Here is a 27941-nt window from a genome sequence, read left to right as displayed (position 1 = left end):
ATAATTATTTTTCATGTAGAGCAGGGGATAAACTTAAACCTTTTGAAGGGTGAACCGAATACTCCAAAGCACAGCTGCAGTGCTGCCATTGGGCACCTGATGGCAGTGCTGGCATTCGCACCCTGCTGCTGCTGCTGTGCTCCTGCTGTCGGGTGCTCTTAGGCCTTGAGTGGGAAGAGGGATGGGAAGAAAGAAAGAAAAGAACTGTTTAGATAAATGTCTGTGCATGCTCAAAAAAAAAAAAAACCCAAAACAAACCCCCCCACTGTGGGTGATTTCTTCTCTGTTAATTAGATTAAGTAACTTATGAATTTACTATTATGTATTTCTTCTATCTGTGTCCCTCAGCCTATGGATCACAGCTCCAGTCGGATGTCTTACTATGTTGAAGGAACAAATGACACGTCAGGCCTTTGTGGAAGTGCAAGATCATCCAATAAAAAGGTAGGCTACAGCTGTGCATGAGGGAACTCCTTACAGAACTGGAGTGTCCTGAGGTAGTGCTGGCAATTAATGCGTCTAAATGTGGAGAGGGAAGCAACAGAACAAAATATCAACCAATTTTATCAAACAAGGAGTTAGTGATGAGATATTGAATCAGTCAGTAAATATTACTCAAACTGTTTTGCTTCTGCTCCAGAGTCGTTAGATTCTTTATCCAGGACAGATTTAGACAAGTAGCAGCCTGTCTGGATCCTCCATTTGCTCTCTTTCTCAAGGTCTTAAAGCCTCGGTCATTTTCCACTGCTATTTACCCTTGGATACCTGTCTTTACATGTTACCATAAACTCCATTCAGAGATATTTGCCTCCTGTTTCTTCTGTCAAGAATTCTTTTTTTTTGTCCCTTTTTGTAGCTTTTAGAACCAAACTTTTTGTAGTCCAGATTAGAATTTCCTAAAAGTTTAGATAATTGGGATTGTGTGTCTTGTGTTCAGAACTAATTGTAAAAAGTATTGTCTCCATCTACGAATGTCTGTACAAGGTCTGCTGTGGTTATTGTTTTGTCCTTCTCTTCCACCACAGAGTCAATCTTACTTCTACCTTCTCTCAGAAAAAACATGGATGTGCTTAACAAAAATGCTTAGCAGGTAGTGGGAAACATGACTGCTCCCTGTAGTGCATGTAGACAATGACCTGAGAATGGTCCACAGGCATTTTCCTCTTCTTCTGGATCCACAGAAAAATGGGTCTCAAAGTGTGCTTGGCAACAGCATTCTTTAGATGTCATTTTTGTCAAATCTGCCTTCTGATCTTACAAAGATGCCCACGTATCTCCATCTGGCTGCTCACCCTTCAGTATGGAAAAGTTTCCTGCAGGGAAGATGTTGAAAGTGAAAGATGAGTTGATTGAAAAGCCATTTTCCAACAGTCTGTGTTTATTATGTAGCATTTCCATGAGGAACTGGCATTGCAGATGGTGGTCAGCACGGGCATGGTGAGAGAATCAGTCTTCAAGTATGCCTGGTTCTTCTTTGAGCTCCTGGTAAGAGTCAACAGTGGTATTTTACAATTAATTAATGGTGGCGTGTAGTAGGTTCTCCAGGCACAGATTCAGTTGGGTGGTGACCTCTTCAGTTATCCAGCCCTGTATAAAGGAGAGGTCTCAAATAATGAAAGTACAACTAAAGAATTCGTGGTATTCACCCTTCTTCCTCACTATGGCAGTAATGGCAAAGTTCTGCATGAACTACATGAGCAGTAGTGCACAGCTTGCAAAAAACTGAGAGACACACATCAACCAAGCCCTTCCTTTTCAGTGAATATCTCTTCCTGTCTTTTCCATTTTGTTAACAACATGGGAGCAGTGACAAAGCTCCACAAACTCACAGTTCGACAGAGCCCCGTGGAGATGCATGTCAGTGGAAAAAATATACTGATTTCCACTGTCAGCATGTACGTAATGCAGCATTAGGTCAAAAAATAAGAATTCCACAAGTGTCACTCCCTGTCTGTCACCATGAAGGGAAAAAGTTGCAAGCAGCAGCATTTCAGAACTGCAGATGCAAGGGACTGGGGAAGTGTGATTCTGATTTCAAGTACTAAGAGTAGCCAACTGCATGAATATGAACAGGAATCAATGTCTGTCTGTATTTGAGTCTTATTCCCTCTGTTGTCATTGCCATAGCAGCTTTGAGAAAATGAGTGATTTAATTCAGGGAAAAAGAAGTAGGAAATCTTACTCTTACAAACAAACTTAAAGCAGTATTTTACCTCCAGTTTGGGCATTTTTTAGTATTCTTTCTTCTGCTTTGCAGATAAAGAGTATGGCTCAGTATGTTCACAACCTGGAGAAGCAAGATAACCCACGAAGAAGCCGGTTTTCCGATCGTTTCAAAGATGATATTACCACTATAGTTAGTGTGATTACTTCAGAGATTGCTGCACTTGTAGTCAAACCACCCAAGGTAAGTGGATGAAATAAGCACTATGGATCCTTGCTACTCATCTTGTGTTACACTGAGCTACACTTAATCTCATTTCAATATCAGCAGTGTTGCAAGAATTAGGCCAATATTCTCACATGGACCTTAAGTGAGGGTTGTGGCAGTGTAAAGGGCAGCTTTGCACTCCCTTGAGAGACTGTTTTTGTTCAGCTTGGTTCCTCAGCCAGCTTCTCAGTCTGGCTACAGTGTGCAAGGAGAGAATTCCCTTTCCTATTGACAGGAGAGGCTGGACATCCATTTTCAGTTCTAGTAATGCTTTATGCCATGTTAGCACATCAGACTGCAGCCCCAGCAGGACTTCCTCCTTTTATCCCCCTTTGCAGTTACCCTCTATCCTACTGCATTGTGTTTAATTCCTCATCTGACTTCTCTGTAGCAGTGGTATATGCCAGAGGAAGGCAGTGCTCCTTGTGAGTGTTGCACAAGCCAGCCACAAGTGATCTAACTCTTGATCTGTTTAAAGAGGCACTGGGCACTTGAAAATTGTAGACAAGAAGTAAACCCCTAGTCCCATAAATTCTTACTACTTTTAACGAATTGCACTGATACAACAGATTATAAAGTTGAAAGGATCAGAAACTGTAATTTATATTTTAACATTGCTAATGTCAGTCTACATCGCTGATACCCCTTTGGACTGGCCAGTAGAAAAAACAAAGGCCACAGAAAGGCAATGAGTGACTGTTGTTCATTCAGTTGCTGTAATCAAGTTGTTTTCATGCCCCAGAGCTGCCAAACGCATTATGGTAGCCCAGCAGAGTGATCTGCAGCAGGGCAGGGCAGAGCAGCCAGGAGACCTGGCCTGCTAGGTCACTTTTCAACAAGCTCAGTTTCTTAATCCACTTCTCCAAGTGCTGTTGAGGATCAGAAACTGGGAGAGGGTAAGACCAAACAAACTGGGGCAGAGAATGACAGAAGGGATTGTCACTGTCCACCAAAAGGTTGTTCTTGAAGCTTCACCTTGAAGCTCAATCCACTGGTGTGCTTCTGTGATAGCCACATGCAGAGAAATAATTTGCACAGAAAGGTTCACCTAAGCCATCAGTGACTTTCTTTTCGAATACATTGTGAAATAAAAATTTGTTACATTGAAAATGCTTTAACAGCATTGTAGGCTTTGCAAAGAAATAAGTATTTATGGCTTCCTCACAAAAAATACACAGGGTTTTGTGTGTTGTTAATTTAATTCTCCTTTTGATAGAATATAGAACCTGATTGTGTGTGAAAATTCCACAGTAGTGTATTTGGAATTAGGGCCACTGGTTAGGTATATAGAGTAGTTGGCAATGTGTGTCTGATTTTTAAATCTAATAAGTGATAATTGATGTTTCAATATGTAGTTGAGCATGTCAGATTGCCCTGGATTTTTACAGTGATACATCTGGCAAATGCTTGCCTGCCCTATAAGGTAGTGGAAAACTATTTTTTTGTTCACTGTAGAAAAATGTTTCCCTGTGCAAATTTCAGACTGTAGGGAATATATATATTCCTGAACAGAAACAAAGTGCTTGAAAAACTAAAAAGTGAATTGTAGCCACCCTGAGGTGCTGCACACCTGTTCTCACTAGTCAGAGGTGCCAGTACAGGCAGTATTTTTCTCAGTCATCTCCTCTGTCAGTTTTGAGCATTGAACGTATGCAGATCCCTCAGGCACCTTCACTAATTCCTCTCAGTGAACTATATAGGCTGCTGAGAGTTTATGATTTAAATTGTTTGGTATGTTTGGTTTGAAGTAACTGTAGCCTCATTTTAGAGGGTACATGAAGTTCTTTATGATTCTTACTGGAGGCAATGTAACTCTGGTAATCAGATCAATTCCAAGCATGCAAGAGAGTAGCTGCTGGATGGTGAACCCCACAGATTTATCTTATTAGTATTTTGTTACTGTCAGTTTTACACTTGAAATTTCTAAACAAAATTTACTTGCCATTCCATCGGCAAAGTCAGCACAGATTTTTCTTAATATTTTATGTATTTTAAGTTCCTAAACCAGCATTCTCTGATGTTCAATAGGAAAAAAGAATCATGCAGCCAATAGGCAATTCAGAACAGGTCTCAAATTCCATTTCATTGTTGTCAGCCCAAAGGGGTGCACAAATGACCAGTTCATTCATCCTGTGGCATTTCTCTGTGAAACAGTTGGAATAATTTACAGAAGTGATTCTGTGCAATTTTAACAAAATCATGTGAACTGGAGAACTGAAACAATCTTGTCCTGTATTTTCCCTCGGATGTTTCTGGGAGCTGACCCCTGCACTGTTTTTCATTATTCTAAAAAGTCTTCCACCTTTTTGTAAGTTTTATACATCGTAATTGGTGCTTTTTTCTTTTTTTAAGGAAAGTGAACAAGCAGAAAAAATTAATATCAGCCTGGCATTTTTCTTGTATGATCTTCTTTCTTTAATGGATCGAGGATTTGTGTTTAATCTCATCAAACATTACTGTAATCAGGTAGGCACCATGCATGATTGGGATTGCATTTGGCTTATGTGTTTTGTTCTGTTTGATTAGTTTATCCATCAAGATCCTTTGAGTTGTGTTAAAGGTCCGGGTAAATTTCCTATTTCCTATTGCATATGCAATGATTTTAAAATCTCTTTTGATTTGTGACCTGCAGGAAAAAAATTGAGTGGAGGCAAAGACTCTTTTAGAAATGTCATAGCTTGCACTGCTGCGAACCATCCATACAACCACCCATACAACCACTTTTCTTCTCTTACTTTTTTACTTCCCTTAGCAGATAATACAGATCAAATTTCTGACTCCTCCTGCTGAGTGTTGTGAGGATAGTATTTAGATTTCGGGGAGTCACTCAGAATAATACACATCTTCCTGCTTTACAAGTCTCTGAAAATTAAAAATAAATGATGATGCAGGATGTTGTTACGAAATTATTTGTTGTATTTGACAGGGAACATTTTCCATCTGTTCTGTGACCTGTATGTGTGCAGGTTTGTCAGATACCTCCAGGAATTCCTTCACTGATGTCATTGTTGATAAAGAAGGGAAATAATGAGATCACTGATGTCCTGTGTTACTTAGCAGGACATTTTATGAATTTGCCACAGTGTCACAGAAGTTTGGCTTGTTTTTAATTTTTGTCTTATGCAAAAGACAAAAATATTGTACATTTTTGTTCTGGGAGAAAAAAAGAAGCAATTTGTTATCTCTTCAGAAGTTGATAAGTCAGCTGGGGAGCAGGGAGAGAGACACCATCACTGTCAAACAAAGAGCAGCTAATGTACGTAAACTAGTTAGGTACAGTTAGCATTTTAATGCACACAGGGCTATGTGTCTATGTCCTTTTCAGGGAGCAGGATATTTCACTACATGGTAATTTAAATAATGCTAGCCCATCACTTGACACTTTTTTGTTTGTTTTTCCTAGCTTTCCAACAAGCTGAATTCACTCTCCACCCTGATTTCCATGAGACTTGAGTTCCTGAGAATTCTCTGCAGCCATGAGCATTACCTCAATCTGAACCTCTTCTTCGTGACACCTGCATCTGCTCCAGCATCTCCCTCTCCCTCCTTGTCCTCCCAGGTGGTTGTCCATTAGATAGGTATTGATTGAACATCACATGGAGCACATGTAGAAAAATACTTACGTTGCTCTGTATTCAAATACTTAAGTTAGAATTAGGGATCCAGCCCTTGTTGGATCAGGGAGAAAAATTTCCCACTTGATTAAAAGGGGCATAAGAAGAAAGGGTACAAGAGTACTACTCCAGAACTGCATTTACAGGAGTTAAAGTTGAACGTGACACGGACACTCCCCTGGAAACATGCACACAGAAAATTACTATTGGGGTAGACACACAAGGTCTAAAAGGAACACAGCTCTGAAGGCCAGTTTCTAGGCACACCCTTATCCCATCTACACACAAACACAAATATGTATTTCAGTATCTGTTTTGGAGAATTACGGCGTGCAGCAGTGCATGCTTTCTGTGTGTTTGCCTTCTAATGGAACTTCTTACTTCCCAGGTGGAAGTATATGGTGCCACTATCTAAGTTAGTGACTAATACACTGCAGTTTTCAATATCCTGGAATAATGAATTTTTGTTGAGCATTCATGTTGCTTAAAATAGGATTATCATGTTTTTTTTTTTTCCAGTAGCAGTGTTCTTTCTTCTGGGCTTCTCCCCAGCACAGTAGTACAGATCCTGCTATATCTTTGTCCATGATTTCTCTGTGGTTTCCTGAACAGTGTTCTCCTTTTTATTTGAACTTAATGATTTTCTGTGTGGAAACACTCAGGTATCCCGAGCAGACCATGCAATCTTCATCATATCTCATTTCTCCAGAAATTTTTCCAGACTTGGTCTGATACTGATACAGATCTCTACTTCCTTAATGTCAGGACCTCCCATGACCTTCCTGCACACAAAGTTCACAAACACATCAAAAAAAGGAATTGTTAATTGATATGCAATACACTTTTGCCAGTCTTGTGCTTTTCTCTTCTACATTCTTTGGAGATGGTTTCTTGCTTTTCTTACAGTGGGGAAAACCCCCTATTGAAGGCTGCTCACATGTCTGTTTTCCACCTCAATGATCTTGCAGAGGTCAGGTCTGGGTTGAAACATTTCAGTGCAATGCTCCGTAATTGCCACAATACTGGGAGGCAAGGGGATGGAATTGAAACAAAAAATTATGAGAGGTACAAAAACAGTCTGAGTAATGAAGCAGTTAAAATTCATGGTTTCTTTTTTGAATGTCATTGCCGAAGAATTAGTTGGATGCTAAGATGGGCTACATCTCATACCTTATTAAGTGTTGTCACAGGCTTGTAATAGTAGATAGTATTTTCCTGAAGTTTTTCCCAGTCCTAAAAGCAAAGCATCAAAGTCTTAGAGTCAGATGTCACAATACTAATTTTTAATACTAATCCTGGATGCCAAAGAGCTAGAAATATGACTCCAGCTTACAGGGATAAAAAAATATCAACATAGGTTTGGTAACTAGTTCCAGCAAGTAAGAGTTTGGACGACACCAGTTTAATTAATCCTTCCTTCAAGCAACGTCCTCTTTTCTTCTTTAGGAGTAACCTACAATGTGAAACCTGTGCAAATCAATAAGGCTTTTGTGGTCTTTGCATGATTTAATGGGGTAGCTGACCACTCTTGCAGTAATTTTGATCTGTCTACAGGAGTGCTGCCCAGCTTGAGTTAGACTTGCAGTAGAAATATGGTCTTGTGAATAAATCTTTTGATGTTTTTTGAGAGAAGCCAAACTCACTTAACTCGGTGCCCTACACTTTGACATTACTTCACACAAACATAGCACAGCCAATGTCTTTTTGTTTGAGGTTGAATGGGAGTGGGCCTAAGTATATGGATCCAAAATATGAGGCTGCTAAGAGACATGGGGTTCATTTGACCCAGTGTACTAGAAGATAGCTGCCACTGTGTGGTATACTGATACTTCATGTGTTTGGGCTCTGGGACTATTCCCAGGTGACTGACAGAAATATTGGAAGGAATACTGAAGAATACAGATTAAAAGCAAAATGTGGACTCCTAAAACGCAGCAGCTGCAGTGGGGAGTAGAGTCTAAGACTTACACTCACCTGACCAAGGGATGAAAACATTCCAGGTGACCTGTGGCACACACCTATGATGGGAGAAACTTAAGTTCATAGTGCATATATATCAGCAACTTTCCATTCCTGGGCTGGCTGTGTATCAGTCACAGCCATAAGTTAGAGCAGTTTGAAGGCTGGTCTAAATTATGCCAGCTGCCAGCCAACTCAGCCAAGGATTTCCAGGGCAAAAGGAAACACTGTTCACATGTCTTTCCTGACCTTACTTCCATACTAGACCTCATGGATGCTGAAGAACACACAGTGAACAGCTTCTGACACCAAAGTCCCTCTTAATGGAGAGGCACTTTCTTGCTCTGTGATAGCTAATGGCTGATCTCCAACAATATAACGAGAATGGACAAAATTCTGACTTTGTGTCCTGTCCAAACTAATGAATACAGGGTAGGAATTTTATATCTCAAAAAGTGTAAAATGAGTTGCTCGTACAGAATGGAAAGGATGAGATTGCATCCTAGCAAGCAACTCATTTGAAATCAGATGCTTTTAATTTCACACACAGATATCTTCCTCCAAAATGTCCAACCTTCTTTCAAAGTCTGTGGTTTTCCTCTGGTAGAGATTTTCTGTTGGCTGCATTGACTGTGACTGTGACATTGGTTTTGGTGATCATTCTTTAACGCTTCTAATATATTTCTGTAGAACTCCAGCTCCTGCTCTAGTTTCCAGGACCAGAAAATCACAAGTATGTTTGACCTCTCAGCTGAATACCGTCAGCAGCACTTCCTGACTGGCTTGCTTTTCACTGAATTGGCTGCAGCACTGGACGCAGACTGCGAGGGGTGCGTATCCTAATTTGCAGATTTTAAAACGGGATCAGGTCACACTACTACTCTTGGCAAGGCCATAGTTTGACTCCAGGACAGTCCTGCTTCCCCCACTCTTTTCAGTGAGTCACTCTGTAACATAGCAATGACCCAGTCATGGTTTTATCTGCGATATACTATTATGGTGGTAGTGTTGCCTGAATACACAAATTGAGAACATAAAATTTCAGTTTCTTTTCCCTCTAAAACACCTCTGTCTTTGTCTGAACTTAAGTGTTTAGCTAAACTTTGGCCAGAGTTTGATTCTTTTCCTTAAGCATCTCTCTTTACCGCAACGAATTTTTATGGGAAGTTTGAAAGGCTTGGGTGCTCTTTGATTGTGGTAAAGTGGCTTGGAGATATAAGATACCTATCATTTGCAGCGGACATGAATCTCTGCTCAGAATGAAAGAGATCATCAAGTGCATATTGGTGCTTATTATTTGTTTCCTTCACCGTCTTTCTATTTATCAAATCTTTGATTTATAAATGGTTTGTGCATGGTCCATGAATGCAGCTCACAGATGGTTTCTGTGTTAACAGGATTAGCAAGGTGCAAAGAAAAGCTGTCAGTGCTATCCTTAGCCTGCTGAGTTCCCATGACCTAGACCCACGTTGCTCCAAAAAGGAGGTGAAGATTAAAATTGCAGCCCTTTACCTCCCTTTGGTTGGTATCATTTTGGATTCACTACCGCAACTCCATGATTTTACAAGTAAGACCTTTTTGACATTAAATTTTTCAGCTTCTAAGATGGACTTGTTTAAATAATTTATCAAACGTAAAAGATTACTCTAGTAAGGTTGAATATTTCTTTACTTAGGAGTGAACTGGATTTTTAGAGACAGAAAAAACTTCTGTGTCCTCACTTCATGAGGAAGTGATAGATCGGAGATGCATCTATAAGCACACCTGCATATCTCTTAGTGTAGGTTTTATGACCTTCAAAATAAAGCCTGCAAGGTCTGCAAGAAATATTTAGCTGTAGATACACTTAACAGTAGTGAAAATACTGCTAGTGATACAGACATCATGTTACACCACAATTATAGAAATTGGATTGTATTCACTTTTTCTATTGCTTTTTTACCGCTATTAACATTATACCAAAATTAATTAATTAAATGTACAAACTTCAAAGGGTATATTTTTGTCACTGGTTCTGAAAATGTTTTGCATTTAAATGTCTTAACGTAAAACTTACTAATATGAAAGTGTTATTTATCACTTTCAAAAGGGTAAGGTGAAAGCATTTACTATACCTTGGCTAATTAGATCTCACACCATTCTTTTGATCTAATTATTATCCTTATGCCATACATGAAAAGAATTATTATGAATAAGCCCAGGTGTACCATTATGCCTAGGTTTTAGAGTGTCTTCCTTGGAAAATCTGTCACAGGAGGCTGTGATCCCATTCTGAGCACAGGGGGTCCAGCTGATCAGTCAGCTTCTCTGAATAACAGAACTTGCAAAACACAAAGTGGATGCTCAGAATCAGACAAGATTTTTACAAAACTTAGGTATAAATAACTTGATTTGCTGAAATTTCTCCTGTCAAGAACCAGCAGGGAATAGAAGCAGTTATGTGCCTGAAATAAAATTTGTCTTTAAGTCAGCAGGCAATACTGGATCTGTCAGCTTTTACCAGACTTACATACTTTGTTAAGTATTAACAAATCCATGTCTAGTTTATGTGCTTGTTCTCTTGACTGAAATGAACTAGAACTGGATGGTTCCAAGTCTTACAAAGCACTGGCTTGGCTTTGAACTTCAGAGATAATCTCATGTTTGCTACCACATTTTATGTATTTTATGTATTTGAATAATTTGGCAGTCTTTGCAGATGACTGTAATTTCTCTTGCTCTCTTGCTTAAGCTTTGCCTCTTTCACTGCTTGGTACCTCAGACAGACAAAAAATCGCAGGGATGGAGGTGCAAATTATTTTGCTAAGTTACAGACCGATGGAAAACTGTGTCATGTGAGCAGAAGCAACTGGATTGCTCCTGAAGTTCCAATGGAATATTTCAAATTTAGTTTCAGATATCCGCAGCGGAAAGGGACGCACTGGAAACCCAGAAGAAGAACAAGAGTCTTCAGGTGCAATCAACCAAAACGTGGCCATTGCCATTGCAGGCAGTCAGTTCAACATCAGGAATTCTGGAATGCCTCTGGTGTCACTGGTGTGTTCACTGCCCTGCCAATTCTATGTTTCCATCTTCCTTTTTTTTTCCTCCTTTTATCCTTTCTTGCCACTAATAGCTACAGTCATGAGAAACTGCATTTTTGTTTCCTCCAACTCCAACAGATTCCTCATAGTCCTTTTGTCATCTTCTCCTATTCTCTTCTAGTTATTTAATTGCTATTTTACCATACATTGTTCACCTTTTTTCTCCTACATGCCTATTTCCATTTCCACACCAAACCTAGACATATTTCCAGATCAGCAAATGCCACTGTGGCAACCCCACAGTTCCAGTCTTACCTGAATCCATGGATCTAGGATTCAGCTGCTTTTTTTTCTCTATGTAGGGTCTTTCCTCATATATATATATAATTTTTTTAAAAAATTTTTTTTAACCTTCTATGCAGTTTGGCTGACACAACTGCATGGCAGGAGGAAAGCAAATGGTTACAAAATCTTTTTCTACATTTTTATAAGGAAATTATACAAACATATAGCAAACTGGTGCTTCTCTTACTTAGTCTTTCATTTGCATTCTACTGGTCCTCTCACTAATTACACGTACAGTCAAAATTACAATAGTTATCACCTGGAAGAGGTCAAATGTACTGAAGTCCAGTCCTGAGATTCAATTCCAATGAAATTTGAATAAGATTTCTTCACCTAATTGACCTTTCTCTCCTTTTTCTTCTTTCAATTGACATTTACTTTATGTGTTCCTAGCCCTACAGACAGAGTGCCACATTAGGTCCTGATACTACTCGAAACCTTTTGATCTGTTTCCTCTGGATCATGAAAAATGCTGATCAGAAACTAATACAGAAATGGGTTGCAGACCTTCCATCCATGCAGCTGAACAGGATTTTAGACCTCCTCTTCATTTGTGTTTCATGCTTTGAGTATAAGGTAGGTGAAACAAGGCATGGTTTTGTTATCCTGGTTTAGATTAATGTGTTTCCTTAAATTCCAGCTGTCCAGGGGAAATTAGTCATTGACAATGGTTAAATTAGCACTTATCTAATCTAGACAAATTAGTTCAGATAAAATAACTGACAACAGCCTTCAAGTAAAATGCTGCTGAAACTTTTGAGGAAGTCCTGTGATGGTGTTCTAAGTAGTTTAATTGTTTTTTTTTAATCTGGGTATTTGAGGGAATTATACCAACACTAAGAATGACTCTTTAGTTAAGAGCAGGGACTTGATGTCAACACTCTTCTCTCTGAGAGGTTCTGTCTGAAGTGGACCAAATAACCTTCTCTCTGAACTTTAATTTCTTTCTTTGTAGTACTGACCTACATCTTTGTTTCTATTAGCAGTTCACTTTGTACCTCTTTCCTAATTTGCAACATTTTTTACTAGACTTTGTGTATTAATCAATAATATTAATTGCTTTCTGCCCCCTCTACAGGTCTCTCCTGTTGTATCTCATTCTGGAGACGTTATTTGGTCTCCTGATCAAAAATGGAGGCATTGGTGTTGATTGCTTTTAACTTTACTTTCAGGGGAAGCAGAGCTCAGACAAAGTTAGCACCCAAGCACTCCAGAAGTCACGAGATGTGAAAGCTCGATTAGAAGAGGCTTTGCTGAGAGGAGAAGGGGCCAGAGGAGAAATGATGAAGCGCTGCAGAATACCAGCTGGTACTTCATACCCTTGTCCCCCCCATGCCTTTTGAGAGGAACTCAAGTGGCTGTAGCCATAAATGAGTTTGTTTGGGTTTGTTCACTCTATCCGTTTTCATCCTTGTCAATTTCACCGCCTTTTCACCCACAGTCCATTCCTTTGCAGACCATTCATGGCTTGGCATGGATGAAAATAGCATTAGGTTTCAACTATCCAAGGTGTAGCTAGGACTGAGCTCTTCTGATGCGAAGAATATAAAGTCAAGAAAGAAGTTTCAAGATGTTCTAAAATGTTATGTTAGTGTCTAATCAAGAACCAAGAAATGGTATCAAAACTATCACTAAAAACAAATTGTTCATAGCAAAAAAGGTTGCTTCACTTAATAAATGGAAGATCCATTCCATTTAATAAATGGAAGGTTGGGTTTGTAGGTTTTGTAGACATTAAGCAAGTAAATGCTCTAAAAATCCTAAGTAAAAAAAATTATGAATCTTTTTGCTAGAGCACTGAACCTGTAACTTGAATGGTTTTAGTTTTGACAGATTGCCACAGAAATATATCTCCTTTTGGTGAGCTATCAGACTTGAGGTGTCCCCTTTTGTTTTAATCTCTCTGACATATGTTGCACTCTTAGGGAATGACAGGTCATCAGGGGTAAATGAAAATCTGCGCTGGAGAAAGGAGCAGACTCAGTGGCGGCAGGCAAATGAGAGACAAGACAAGTAAGTAATTTCATTAATGCATATTGCTTTTCTTAGAACCAAGCTGCTCAGTGGTTTTATGTTTTGTTCTTGCTCGTAGGATGTTTTATTACAGAATCAGTAGTTTCAATCCTTTCCCTCTTTTGTCAAAGAAAAAGAAAATGTTTATGTGGCAGAAATACCCAACTGTTGCTATGACACACAAAAGAGGTCACAAATACTAGAAGGAGAATTTAAAATAGCTAGCTACACATTTTTTTTCCTTCTTACTAACATTTTGGCAAACATTAGTGATAGAAACATTTCAAATACACCACAGAGGCTTGCTGCAATTATTTTGGTGTTGGTCTTGACTCCTCAGCATATACTCTGGTATATGTTTTGCCACATTAAATCAGCTAAGGTAGGTTTGACATGCTATGTTAATATAGAGAGGCTCTCTTAGCAAGAGTCAGGGAAGATAATGCTTTGGGATTGTAGCAGCAGTTATGTGTCATGTCAGAGAAGATCCAGTCAACATGGTTAATGTAGAAAGCTCAGTGGAAATCCAAACGCCTGTAAAGTTCACTAAATTTGTTCAGTTCTTACTCTTATTGGGATTTCTGCCCTTATTATGGCACTAAAGCTTTAGCAGTCCCTTCTGGTTTTTGTTGCTTTGAGTCATTGTAGTTAACAAACAAATTAACCCTGATTTTCTTTCTTAGCCTCAGCCCTCAGAATTCTCTGTTTGTGCAGTAAAGGATGGCTCTTTGCTCCTCCAGTTTTATTTCTGGGTAAATGAATGTAGCAGAGCAGCTACATGTTTTGAAGCCACTTGGAAGGTGATTGTAAGGGTGTTGCTCCAGCCACAGAAATGCACCTTAGGAACTTTGGCCAAAGTCACAGGATCTAATCTCAAGCTCTAGAGAGCAGCCTCTAGCCAAGCAACAGCACCTTTTTGAGCATCTTAGGAAAAAAAAAAAAAAAAAGCCTCTTTGTGTTTCTGGCATAGAAGGGATGTGTGGAAAAGCAGTTTTATTAGTAGCTGCTCCTATGCTTATTCAGCTGCAGAGGAGCTGCATTCCAGACCTTGTCCTTAAGTATCAGCTAAGAAGGTATCATGTGTTGCCTTACCACTATTTCCTGTCTTTTGTCAATATTTCAGTTCTCTCTAACGTGGCCTGGGACACTGCTTTATGGACCTGCTGTCTTTAGTTGTCAACAGACTCAGGAATCAACATTTTAAATTGCCCACATTAAACAATGCCTGTATGGCACTGAAACAATTTCTGCTTTGGGCTAGTCTACTATTTTTACTATTTTTTAATGGAATTGTCAGATCAGTTATCCATTATTCCATTTGGGAGTTTTGTGTCCTGCTACAGGCAATGCATTCAGAAATTACAGTGCAGTTTACTGAACATGAACGTAGTTTACTGAAGTGAACATGATATTAAATAGCCATTATGCAGACGACTATTAAGGAAGGAAAGCATTTGTCTGAGTTGTCTAGAGGCCTAGTTTTAAAAAGTCCCCTTTGTGACTGCTCTTCTACTATAGCAGCTTTCCTAATTTCACTCCATTGTTTTTAAGAACATTATTGTCATTGTTTGCTCTTATGGGATAATTTAGAATGGTAAGCATTTGTGTTCTGGCTTTGTTTAAACAGCAGGTCATCTAACTCTTGGGATATCCTCTGCTTGCTTTAATTAGAACTCCTTTTTGCAGGACTAAAGCTGAGCTAGACCAAGAAGCTCTGATCAGTGGAAACCTGGCAACTGAAGCTAACCTGATCATTCTTGATATGCAAGAGAACATCATTCAGGTGAGAAATAACAGAGGTGGCTTAGTACCAATCCCTGCTCCCTCAGAAGCCAGTGTGAGCAGCATTAATTTTTCTTTTTTTTGTTACTTAGACAGTGCAAAATATTTTGAGATCTTCTGTAAACTTACATAGTCTTGAATAGAAAAAAAATTCATAGGTAGCAAGGAGAAAACTTCATGCTTGAAAACCTGTTAGTAGAAAAGCATTTATCTGCTATACTTTTGTTGTACTGGACATTATTTTCCCATGACATCACTCCTAGCGCCTAGTCTCCCCACTGTTTTGGTTGGGGTTTTGAATGAGAGCATACCAGTATGTCTATTTAGCCTAGATGCTCAGGATATCAAGGACACAAGGGAAAGGGTGGTGCTCGCCCACCACAGGATCAGTTCCTAACCCAAAGTGTACATGAAGGTTTGGGAAAAACAGAAACAGAGCTTCAAAAGTCACTGCAGAAACCTACTGAGCTTAAAAAAATGCTTTGGAGAGTCTTTGGAACTTGGAAAATGTTTGGGACATTTTCCCCTCTGTCTTCTTGGTAATGACAAAAGTGCTTTGAAGTTTCTCTAAAGCAGATGTTAAAAATGAAGAAATACAAAACTCCGGGATGTCTCATGGGCTGGAGAGCAGAACTTCAATTCCTGTGTGCCACTTTATTGCTGAATTACCTCATACAGTTATTGTTTTTCTCCTTCCTATGTAGGCAAGCTTTGCAGCAGAATGCAGAGATAATCTCTTGGGAGGGGTTTTGAAGGTCCTGGTAAATTCTCTTGGCTATGATCAGAGCACCACTTACCTGACTCATTGCTTTGCCACACTGAGAGCACTCATTGCCAAGGTATGCTCTTGTTATACTTTTGTTTTCATGCTTCCAATCAAATTAATAGAACAGCATTTCTAGAGCAGAGCTGTGTGCATTCACTTTTCTTTGACATTTATTAAGCATATTTTGCATTTGTAAATACAAATTACTATCTGTAGGGTTGTTGCAGGATTTCTACATCTGTTGTAAGGTTAATTCACTGACCACACAAGATGGAATAATTAAATCTGGATTATCTTGTGGGTTTAGCAGTCTACTCTTAAGCATATAATATTTACTAATAAAAAGGTAAGCAATTCCACACACTTTATTTCTAATACATTCTGATTTTAATTGGGAATCTTAATGCCAGGAACTGCTCAAGAACTCCATAAAGTCAAATTTAAATTATTATATCAGCAGGACTAGTTTCTAATCGGATGGGCAGCAGAGAAATCAAAACTCATGAGACATTGAGGGCATCATTCTAGGTCTCTATTTCTAAGGCAGGTTTCAAAATTCTAAGTAGATTCTAAGACATTGACAGTTTTCATCTTTGTTCTGCCTGAAAACTAAGCCAAATCCTCATCTCTCTTCCACTTCTGTATCACCAATAAAAAAACTCCAGATGAGAAAAAACAACAACCACAAAACCTAACAAAACAAAACAAAAACCAAAAAACAAACAAACAAAAAAACCCCACAAAACCAAACAAAAAAACCCCACAAACGTCAAAATATATATGAGGACAGAAATTAACCCAAAATCTTTTTTTTTATAATAGAGGTCATAATGGGTTGGGTGCTTCATAAGGATTCTAAAATCTTTTTAAGATTCATTTTCCTACCAAGAAAAGCAGCTCCACTAAGGAAGAATGCATGAAATGTTTATTTTCCCTAAACTATTCTAAAATACAAATAAGAAACAGGATACTCCTGTCCAATTAATGTCTGTGCGCTCTTAAATGCAGATTGGCTGACAAAGCCTAATTATAGGGTAGATATCTAAATAGTTATGAAACTAATAATTATGTTTTCATTTTACTTTATCTTTAAAAGCTAACTTCCAATTACAGTAATGAATTTTGTGAAGCAATTGTTATTCTCATTGAAATAGATCTTGGAGTTAAGCTGACTCAGTTCTGTATTTTATTAAGCAATCTTTCCAATTATTTCTATTATACTGTAGGGATATAGATGTTATTTTACAAATAAAAGTGATAAAACCCTGTGCCAGCAGGCCTGTAATATAAATTAAACACAAAACAGTGAGATAATGGACTGAAGTAAGGCTGAGAATTGGGAAATGGGTCTGCAAATTGGAAACAATATCATGTGTTCACTCACACACCTTTATCAGTTCTGTGTGTGTACATATGGTACTGGTGCATCTGTGCTGTCTCTGCTGGGAGTTTCCGTGGACTGATTTCCTGCCCCCTGAGTTTATTGCCTACTATGTGCATTGTGAAGACATATACTTATCGTAAAGGAGAGAATGGCAGAAAGCTTGGCAGTGGAAGTTTTGTGACACACCACAGGAGGAAGAATGTGTTGGGGGCCTGGGGAAGGGTAGGGAGTTGGTGCAAAGAGCTAAAAATTGCTCCACATACTAAAGGAAGTAATTGCATGTTTCATGAATCATTGTGAATTCTGAAAAGAACAAATCTCCATGCTCCTGTGAATTTTGCAGTATTTGATGTTTTCAAAAACTCTTGGAACCATCATACTCTGAGTTTGTTCCATCTCTTTCTCTTTTTTTTAAAAAACACAAAGGCTGTTTTCAAACCCTTCTTTCCTGTAGAAAATCTTAAAAACGGAATCTACCACATCACAGGAATCAGAAGCCTGAATAAAAAGAAGCATAAAATGTAGTTTTTGAAAACTTCAGACTTTTTCTGAACCCTGTGACTTTTCTGAACCATGGCACTAAGGTAATGATGTTGTAATGACATAGAAATGAGAGTAATAAATGTTTTCTTCTCCTTCCTTTAGTTTGGAGATTTGCTGTTTGAAGAGGAGGTTGAACAGTGTGCTGACCTGTGTCAAAGAGTTCTCCACCACTGCAGCAGCAGCATAGATATTACACGGACTCAAGCCTGTGCCACTCTTTATTTCCTCATGAGATATAGCTTCAGCTCTACCAGTGTAAGATTTTGAGAGCAGCAGTATATTTTGTGATCAATTGAAACAAAGACTGAAGTTGCAGCAGCAGGTGGAATGCATCTGCAGTCACCTGGTCTGCTGTTTCACACATTTGAGCCAAGAGAAGTGCTAGAAGTGTAGGGGGAAAGTAGCTTTAATTATTGTTCATAGCTTTGATTCAGGAAACGTGACTGGTCCTGCAGTATCTGTAAATGCAGCTTCAAACAGAGCAGCATTAGGCCTCTGACAGCAAAGACTATACAGTGTATAAGCAATACTCTTCATGATGTCTTTTTTCTTTTATTTCTGTGTCAGAACTACTCAGTCCAGTTGTATTCTAATAGAGGTTGCAATTGCAACCTCAGTAGGACTCCTGTATTCTTGTGTTAATGGGAATTCTTCACCAGCTCCTTGGTCATAGGACTAGGCTCTGATTTTTACCACACATGTGGAGCAAAAGACATACATTATGCATGTAGATTAATAATGTTCTAGCACAAAAAGATATGCATTAGAATTTGGATAGCATCTGATCTTGCACAGAATTTCCTTCACTAGTTATTACTTTAAAAGTCTTAAACATGTAAATTGTGTAGGCTCTGCAGAAGGAAAATGTACTGCAGACACACCATGATCATCAGAGTGTAGTGCATCACCAGTTGAAGCTCCCAGAGGCGTTTTGCTTCCCAGACATGTTTCCAAAATGTTTTTCTTCATCTATTCCTGTGTGTGGTCTGATCCACACACCCACTGGCCTGTGCAAAGGGGGAAGGGGATGCTTCTGGCTTTCTCCTGTCCCAAGCAAGCATGCATGTTTTGAGGAACATTCTAGCACCAAAGTACAGACATATACTTTTGTAATTCGGGATCTTTGGCTTAAGTGGGTAAAACATGATTAGGTTTAATGCACCAGAGGCCAGTTATGTGAGCAGTGAGTCTACTGCACTCAGTCTGGGCCGGTGAAGGTGGGTTTGCTCATAGAGGTAGATATGTGAACTGCAGTGCAGTCATCACTCTGTTGTGGTTTTGTGTTTTTCTTCTGGAAGAATTTTTCAAGAGTGAAGATGCAGGTGACCATGTCACTGGCTTCCCTGGTTGGAAAATCACCTGAGTTTAATGAGGAATTCCTTCGGCGGTCCTTGCGAACCATCCTGGCCTATGCAGAGGAAGACATAGACATGCAGGCAACACCATTTCCCATTCAGGTTAAATCATTTATGGCATCTGTGGCATTTTTATCAGGAGAAGCAATGAAAATAAGGATGAAGAGGTTATTGTATGAGTTTGTGTCTAGCACAACAATAAGTGGGGAAGAAGTGGATATTATTCCACAGAAAAAACTCTTAAGAATTTCCCCTGAAATTACATTACAGGAGAATCATCTCTTGGTTTTGAGTACAGCTTTCTTCTAGTTCCTGGCAGGAACTATGCCCTCTAAGAGTTTCCCAAAGTGGAATTTGATTCATTACCTTTTCAGACAAGTACCATCTGGGAAACATCTCTCTCTTTGCCAACATTATTCATTATCAGCAATAATGAAAAACATTTCAGACAACTGTCAGATACTTTCTTTAAATTCTTAGAGTAACTCAGGTTGTGCTGAAGACTTACAAAAACATCTGGTTTCAGATCAAAGATCAACTAAGACTGAACTCCATTAGCATATTTGATTTTTTTTCATTCAGAAATAAATAAATCAAAGGATTTCAGCTCATTTTGATTAATTAAAATGTGTGTGTGTAAGATTTGCTGTGTCAGCAGTCCATGCTGCATTGCATAGAGCTGAAGAAAACATCCTGACATTTTCTTGAGTAAGAGGCTTAAAGAGAGTAGCATCATATGGTGCAGGTGCTGTTGTTTTTCCAGAAGGAAAAAATAAACATATGACAATTGGACATTGATCTTTGCATTGCTTCAGGTCGAGGAGCTACTGTGTAATCTGAACAGCATCCTGTCAGATACGGTGAAAATGAGGGAATTTCAGGAAGATCCAGAGATGCTGATGGACCTCATGTACAGGTGAATCCATTTAGAATTTCTACTGAGAAAATTCTGCAGTGAGGTGAGCTGAACTATGCATTTTAGGGGCAAGCTGTGACAAACTCTCCATCTGTTCTTTTGTGTACATTCCCTCTTTAGCAGAGCTGGTCTGTCACAGGCTGCAGCAGTGAGAAGATTGCAGTGCAGCCTCTGGGAGGTGGACATAGATTTGGGCAAGGATAAGAGTCGGGAACACTGAAGAATCTTGGATGCAGCAGTTTTACTTTCCTCATAGCCCCTCTGTCTCTAGTAGTCTCCTGCCTAACCATTTATTTTGCTTTCCGATTGATGAATAATATGGAATAAAAACAGAGATGTCTTCTTCCCTTCAACCCGGGGGAAGAATGATAAATGTATTTTTGTTATTTGAGAAGTGGTCATTCACACCTGCTTTCTGGCCTGTGTTTTCAGGATTGCAAAAGGGTACCAGACATCTCCAGACCTGAGGCTGACTTGGCTGCAGAACATGGCAGAGAAGCACACCAAGAGGAAGTGCTACACAGAGGCAGCCATGTGCCTGGTGCATGCTGCAGCATTGGTGGCAGAGTACCTGAGCATGCTGGAGGATAGGACCTATCTCCCTGTGGGCAGTGTCAGCTTCCAGGTAAAGGGCTCTGAAGGTGTGAGGTAGTTCTGCTTGTGTGTGTTTGCTCTTGTGCTCAGCAAAGCAGAGGTGCCTGTATGGGGCGGGTGTTACAATGACAGTTTCCAGCTTCTATTTCCAGCACTTTGACACTGTAATCTCTTTTTTGCTAAGTAGAATTCCTCTATTATCACATGCTTTTTCTAGGGCTCTTACTTATCAACTGTGACAGATGCATCTTTCAAACTTCTTTCTCATAATCTAGATAATTGGAGCTGCTCAGTTCTTTCAGGCGTGTTCTCCAATCCTTTGACTGCCCTCAAGTTACAAACCAAACCCTTTTGATTGATGAGTAACACAATCCCTGCAGTCAATCCAGTATATCCAAGCCAAATAAAAATGTCCCATAAGTTCTTTCAGCATGAGCCATAGCACTCACATTATCTCTCTGAAGGCTCCACTGGTTCTTTTGGCGTTGTTGAGATCCTTGCTCAGTAATAAACTGATTTTTCCAGACAGTTTTGTTTCATTTTTCACCTTACTTTTCTACATCATCGATGAAAGCATAAGTCTTTGTGGTTAAAGTTAGACATTTTTAAATATATACACTTAGTTTATCAGATTATGCAGTTTTGGATACCCTTACCTGAACTGACTTCATATGCAAATTCAATTATTTTAATGCTTCTTTTCTCCACAGTATTAAAAATAAAAATGGCCAAACCCTTCATTTATTGCCATGTGTTGATAATCTATCTCTCTTTTATAATTATTCTCTGAAACCACTATATTGTTGGCTGCAAAGATTAAAGTAAATTATAAATCATTTCAACTAATTAGTGGAAATATTTTATAGGATCACCTTAGATGTCATATAGGCATCTACTGTTTAGACATTATTACCTTTATTAGTTTGTAATCCCCTTCTTTAGAAAGTATCAGGCTGGTGTAGTCTGGCATTGATTCAGGCTAAGTACAATACCTTTAAGATTTTCTTTAATAATTTTGTATCAGTATTTCCATCATTTTGTCCTGGTGCAGTCTGGTAAACCTACCACCATCTGCTCACCTGGTACACCTTAAAGAAATAGATGATGCCCAAAGCATATTTCATCTTCTGGAACTTCCCCAGTTTTCTAAAACATGTGCCAGCTCAGGATTCACTGCTTGAATACACTTTTGCTTAGCTTTTTTGATCTGTTGTGGAGCCCATTTTATTGTCAAAGTGAATTTGAAATACCTAACACTAATACTTGATGCATTCATTGTCCCTTGGTATAACCATTCCACCTGGGGTTTTTTCCCTTCAAAATAGTAAATGTGAACATGATTGAGTCACTTAGCATTTTGCAGTGAATTTAGTTTGTTGGGCACTAGAATTTGCAATTCCACCTTAGCAGTTAGATGATGGACAAGTGTTTATTCTTGACTTTCTTTAACATCAAGATAGCTGTATATACTCTTTTTAATGGCTAAACTTCTGACTATGGATTTATACTTCTGCCATTTTGCATCCCTTATCAGTTTTGTGTACCTTCAAACTTCTAACTTCCATGCATTGCTTCTATTTACTTTTTTTTCTCTCTATTTGTTAGATACTATCATCATTTGGATATAAGTGAAATCTGCCTTCCCTGCCCAATGTCATCCTGCTCCCAGGCTGCCTTGAGTGCTTGTAAACTCACACACTTGATTCTGATGCAATTCCTCCCTCCATTGCTCCTAGATTATGCAGATTGCTATAAAGGGATATGTTTTCATTTATGTTAGAGAGTTGAAGTCTATTGTACAAGACACTAGGCAAGCAAAAACTTAGGAGTTCAAAAGCAGCAAATCAGTTTCTCTCATCAAAATGCTTGTGTAAATATGTGTTTGCCAAAGAAACAGTTGCCCCATATGAGAGAGGTAATAAAATGCCCTAATGACGAGAACCCAGTTACACAACCCTTCATCTGACAGCACAATTTTGAATTTCAGTTTACTCTATAACAGTAATTAACTATAATAACCCTTTGCATTTTTACATGGGCTTTCCAGAAAAGGTTTCTCATTCTTTACAAAAAGGTTATGTTTTTGTAGCACCTGTGAAGATCTTATTCAGATGACCTTGTTAAAAGAGTGAAATACTGTGCAGACTGGCTTGGCTTTACCTGTAGTTACAGGTCTCTCTCACTGACTCTTTCTGTGATCATTTCTTCATTTGGCTCAGATATGAAATCAACTAATATTGGTGATATGCATTTTGTTGTGGAATTGAGGGTGATGATAATGTGAGTAAAAATGTTATTCTGGATGAGCAGAGGTATTATCTCCTTTTTACAGATTGGTAAAATGAGTCAGCAAAGGATCGAATCAGTTCTGATTTTGATCTTCTGCAGTGAGTCTGTTTTCATCCAGAAAACTGACTGTCAGTAGAGTAATACTTTTCCTTTTACTGTTCCAGACAAAATGCTTCCCTCTATGCAATCAAAACTATCCCTCATTATCGGTGGGGTCACTTTCAGTGGAATTCCCTTTGAGCTTAATTAACATTTACACTAAATCCCCTTCACAGTAAAGCAGTAAAGCAGAATTAGTGAGAGTATGAAGGGCATAGGGACTGACTTTAAACCCCCTTGTATTAACACAGGGAGCTTGGGGTGTGTGCCTGCCTGATGAGGTACATGGCTCAGCAGCAGCCTAATTTGCCTGGACTGTTTGAGCATCTGGATTGAAGGCTACCCTGGCCTTATTTAACATGATGTAAAGGGCTGGGGATCACAGGGTGTTTAGAGTTTACAAAAGTATTTATTTTCCTTAATGAAAAGTAGGCTTGTGAAATTCAATGTAGCTGCTGATAGAATAAGTGGTGATTTATGTATTGCCTTTATTATACAAGGGATATGTAAAATTCTTCAGTATGGAAGGTAGATCAAGGCTAAAGCTGGGTGAGGCATGTCCAAAAGATCATGCAATCCCCAGGAGTATGGCTCTCTTGTCCTAGAGTGCATGGACTGTAAAACGTGGAAATACATTCCTGACATTAGTTATTAGAGGCTTAAAGGTGGAGAAGGATAATTGGTGTCCATGACTTTCTCATTACTTTTGTATGTAAATCACTCCTTTAGACTCTCTTCTCTTCGCTACAAAAGGAAAATAAAAATTTAATTAAAAAAAAAGCCACAAGAATCACATGAAAACAGTCCTTAATGGCTACTGTTACAGAAAAGGAAAACCAGAAATTAATCTGCATGGCTTGTTAGTTTCTGCAGGTATGTGCCAGTGAACCTAAGTTTGATTGAAGTCACTCTCCAATGAGACTGATGGGTAAAAAGTGACAGAGGTGTGCTAAATGTGCTGTAGTTCTTCCTCTGGCCAAAATTCAGATATATTCTTAACTCCTGTGAATGCTGTTCGGGGGCTGTTCTCACCTTTCCAGTGGCACTGACGTGATATGCAGACAAGGCAGTGTGGTGGCAGCATGGTTGGAGTGAATTTCACCCATGGAGAAATGAATACATCCGTAAAACCCAGGGGGAAAGCCCAATGCTGCTGGTGGTGTGCGGTGCCAATTCTTTATCTGAAATCTGATCAATAGTAGTAGCCCTCAGTGTCTGTGCTATTTTATAAAAATGTCTTTAAGGACTTAACTAGCTAGCCAGTTGGCATCCATCCTGCACTCAGACAGATTGTCATTGCCAGTTTCTGCTGAAATAAGACATTATGACACTAATTTAATTCCTTTTAATTAATAGAAGATCGAAGCTTAGCCTTTCTGCTGCTGCTGAAAGTTACATATGCCAGTCCCATACTATAGGTACACAAATTTTGCTGTTATTTTGCATGTGTTTCTGTATATTATGAAATTTTTAATGTTGATGCCACCCAGTGCCATTTATTCAAAGAAGTCCTGAAGAACTGTAGGTATGTTACTTCATGGTCTAGAATCTCAAAAGAGTGACTTCATCTAGGTTTATTTAAATGCACAATGAGGTCCATAACATTAATAAGAAACTGAGTAAATTCTTCAGGATTAAAGTGTAGTATGGCAGAGGATGAACCAAGAAGAAGCAATCGATTATTGTGATTTTTAGAGTGATAGTATCTGTGTCCTATTTCTCCTCTGCTTGGAAAAGGTGAATAAAAACCTGAAAGTTCAATTTATTCAAGCAGGTGGCAGAAGATCTGGAGTGTAGTTTGGAATTTCCCACCCCCAAGTGCCAGCACTAGGAAGGGCACACTGCTTTTGACCCTAGTAGTATTAGGGATTGAGCTCAGTGCAGCTCCATGGAAATCCAGCCACCAGAGTAGAGCCAGTTTGACACCTACAGGAGATTGCATATTAGACCTGAGGCTAGAAGGAAAATTCATGATTCTTGAAGCAAAATTCCTGATCTGCCATCAATGGAGATTTATGATGTTACTTTCACTTCTAAAAAATAATGTAACTATGTGTCCCCTGATTGCACTTGAAAAAACTCATTCCTCTTCCCATCATGTAAATATGTTGAAATGCTTTCTTCCTCAATCTTTGCGATGTACAGTTGATTTAGGCTTTTGATTTCTGTGCTCTGATGTATTTTAGAACATTTCATCCAATGTGCTGGAGGAATCTGCTGTTTCAGACGATGTTTTGTCTCCAGATGAAGATGGCATATGTTCTGGGAGGTATTTCTCAGAAAGTGGACTGGTGGGGCTGCTGGAACAAGCTGCAGAGCTCTTCAGCACGGTGAGTGAGGACCAGATTCACCAGGAGGGAATGGATAGCGGGCTCCCTAAGCCAGATCCACAGCTTTGTTTCCAGTATGTGAGGAAAAAATGCAGTCCTGCTAAACCAGGCATCACAGACCTACCACACTCCAAATAACAAGAGGACACATTTTTGGCAGTCCAAGTACTGCTTCAGTCAGATGGATTAACCCAGGCTTTTTCAGCCTAGCTCACCCAAATACCCACCTCTGCTGTGCAGACCCACGGGCAACATCAACAGAAAGTGATTGTCTCAGGCAGGAACCAAGACCTTCAGTTAGTATTATCATGGGATAGTACATTTAAGAAAAAGATCTTGCATGAAGTATATATTTTAGGAGGCATGTGAGAGTTACTCCTATACTTTTACACAGCATACAACCATGGGCCTCGTAATCTACACTTGCTATGTAAGAACTTGTGATTTAGCATCTAAAGATATCACTTGGGTCCCTTTGTCCAGGCACAGCTCTGGTTGCCCTGACCCATACATGACAGACAAATCCATTTCCTGCTGCTAACCTGCATTTCTAGTTTATGTAGTCCTGAGGCAGAATCCAGGGCTTTACACAGGAATTTGGGCTTAAGAGCCCAACAGATCAGAGATCCAAATTACATCCAGTTCATTGTTTGCTGTTCAGAACTGCCCATTTACTATTACTAGTCTTCAGAACACCGAAACAAGCAACACAGCAGATCAGCTGATGAGTCCCATAAATCCCCTTTTCAGCCAAGCCTGTGATGGAGATATAGTTTCTTTTCATAGTGCATGAAGACTCATTTCTTTTCTTTCTCTTTTTTCTTTTTTTTTTTTTTTTTTTTCTTTTTAATATATATTCGAAGGGAGGTTTGTATGAGACTGTGAATGAAGTGTACAAAATTGTCATCCCCATACTGGAAGCACATCGAGACTTCAGGAAGCTTACCCTGACACACAGCAAGCTACAGAAGGCCTTTGACAGCATTATTAATAAGGTACTTGTGAGGCAAGGCACTGCTATCAGGACACATTGCTGGGTTGCACTGTTTGTTTAAGACTGGTGTTAATAAAACGGTTCTTGTGTGCATTAGGGTTGTGTGGCCAGGTTTTGATTGGGGGTGGGGGGGAGAGTTAAAAGGATGATGTCATTGAGAAGCTGCTAGAAACTTTATCCATGTCCAACAGAGCCAATGCCAGCTGCTGGCCAAGGCTGGCTGACACTGAGCCCATCAGTGACAGTGGCTGCACCTCTGGGATAATATATTTAAAAAGGGAAAAAAGTTACTGGCCAAATGTAATTGTGCTCAGAAGAGAGACAAGTGGAAAATAAGTGACAGCAGCACAAAGACAGTAGAGAAGGGGGGGCAGGAGGTGCTCCAGGCACCAGAGCAGAGATTCCCCTGCAGCCCCTGGTGCAGCCCATGATGAGGCAACTGTCCCCCTTCAGCTCATAGAGATCCATGGGGGAACAGAGATCCATGCACAGCCCATGCAAAACCCTATGCCAGAGCAGGTGGATGCCTGAAAGAAGGCTGTGACCCCATGTGAAGCTCACACTAGAGCAGGGAGGAACCACAGGCTGGAGCAGGGGAAGGACTCCTCTTCCTGAGCAGTGATGAGATGACCATACTATTATTTCCCATCTCCCTGCACCACTGGGAGAGAAGATGTAGAGCCTAAGGAGAAAGGGGGAAAGGTGTTTTTAAAAATTGTTTTACTTCTTGTTATCCTGTTCTGAGTTTGATTGGTAATAAATTAGTTTCCCCAAGTCCATTGTGTTTTGCCCATGATGGTAACCAATTTGTGATCACTCCCTATCCTTATGCCAACTCATGAACCATTCACTGTCTCTCTCCTGTCCAGTTGCAGGGAGGGAAAATACAAGTGGCTTTGGTGGGTACCTGGCATCCTGCCATGATCAACCCACCAGAATTTTAAACAGTTCCATTTCCTTTTTCAAACAAAAGCTTTCATCTGCTTTGGTCTGCCGACGTAGCCTGCAATGTAAAAAGGCTCTCCATACAAAAAAGCAGAGATGAATATAAAATGTGTTTAGCTGAACATTTCTGTGTCCTCCTGGCCACATCTGTTAAACAAAAAATAACTTTTTTGTCAATTCACTAGTGTTGTTGGTTATAAAACAGAAGAAATAAGAAAACCTGTCTAAATTCTCAGCACTCATACTGCCCCTTCTCTTTCTTCAGAAGAACCTTATTGCTGAGCCTAGTCAGTTTCAAATTCTTATCAATTTTCATTGCATAATTTAAATTTTGTTACATGTATTCAAAGGAATTAAAAATAATAAGGTATTTTGTTTTGTGAAACCTCCTTCTTGGTCAGCTTAAATTTTAAGCTAGGTTGCAGTCAAATGTCCCCTCAGCTTGTATGCTTTCTCTCCTGTGCTTCTCATCCATAAGCAATGATGATATATAGAAGTGGTTTTGAAATGGGGAAAATGTAGGACTAGTGGATTTTCTTATACATCAGTTGAGGAAAAA

At 39.3% G+C, this 27941-nt stretch overlaps 1 protein-coding gene across 1 annotated transcript in view; it reads left to right on the top strand.

The window, feature by feature from the left end:
* Nucleotides 1-27941, top strand: part of DOCK8 (dedicator of cytokinesis 8) — a 69665-nt gene that overhangs the window by 34317 nt on the left and 7407 nt on the right. The window contains exons 22-40 of the mRNA XM_066180714.1: nt 349-444; nt 1390-1485; nt 2258-2407; nt 4784-4897; nt 5835-5990; nt 8695-8834; nt 9402-9571; nt 10895-11040; nt 11766-11948; nt 12545-12680; nt 13298-13385; nt 15072-15168; nt 15872-16006; nt 17963-18115; nt 19159-19317; nt 20031-20131; nt 20564-20756; nt 25300-25443; nt 26307-26438. Of these exons, the coding sequence (XP_066036811.1) occupies nt 349-444; nt 1390-1485; nt 2258-2407; nt 4784-4897; nt 5835-5990; nt 8695-8834; nt 9402-9571; nt 10895-11040; nt 11766-11948; nt 12545-12680; nt 13298-13385; nt 15072-15168; nt 15872-16006; nt 17963-18115; nt 19159-19317; nt 20031-20131; nt 20564-20756; nt 25300-25443; nt 26307-26438 (2589 nt within the window). The remainder of the gene's footprint in view (nt 1-348; nt 445-1389; nt 1486-2257; nt 2408-4783; nt 4898-5834; nt 5991-8694; nt 8835-9401; nt 9572-10894; nt 11041-11765; nt 11949-12544; nt 12681-13297; nt 13386-15071; nt 15169-15871; nt 16007-17962; nt 18116-19158; nt 19318-20030; nt 20132-20563; nt 20757-25299; nt 25444-26306; nt 26439-27941) is intronic.

This window comes from Chamaea fasciata, unplaced genomic scaffold (assembly GCF_029207755.1).
Source record: "Chamaea fasciata isolate MVZ Bird 193981 ecotype frontalis unplaced genomic scaffold, bChaFas1.0.hap1 SCAF_4, whole genome shotgun sequence".
Taxonomy (NCBI): domain Eukaryota; kingdom Metazoa; phylum Chordata; class Aves; order Passeriformes; family Sylviidae; genus Chamaea; species Chamaea fasciata.
Note: the sequence above shows the minus strand (reverse complement) of the source record. Positions and strands in the feature narration are given on the sequence as shown.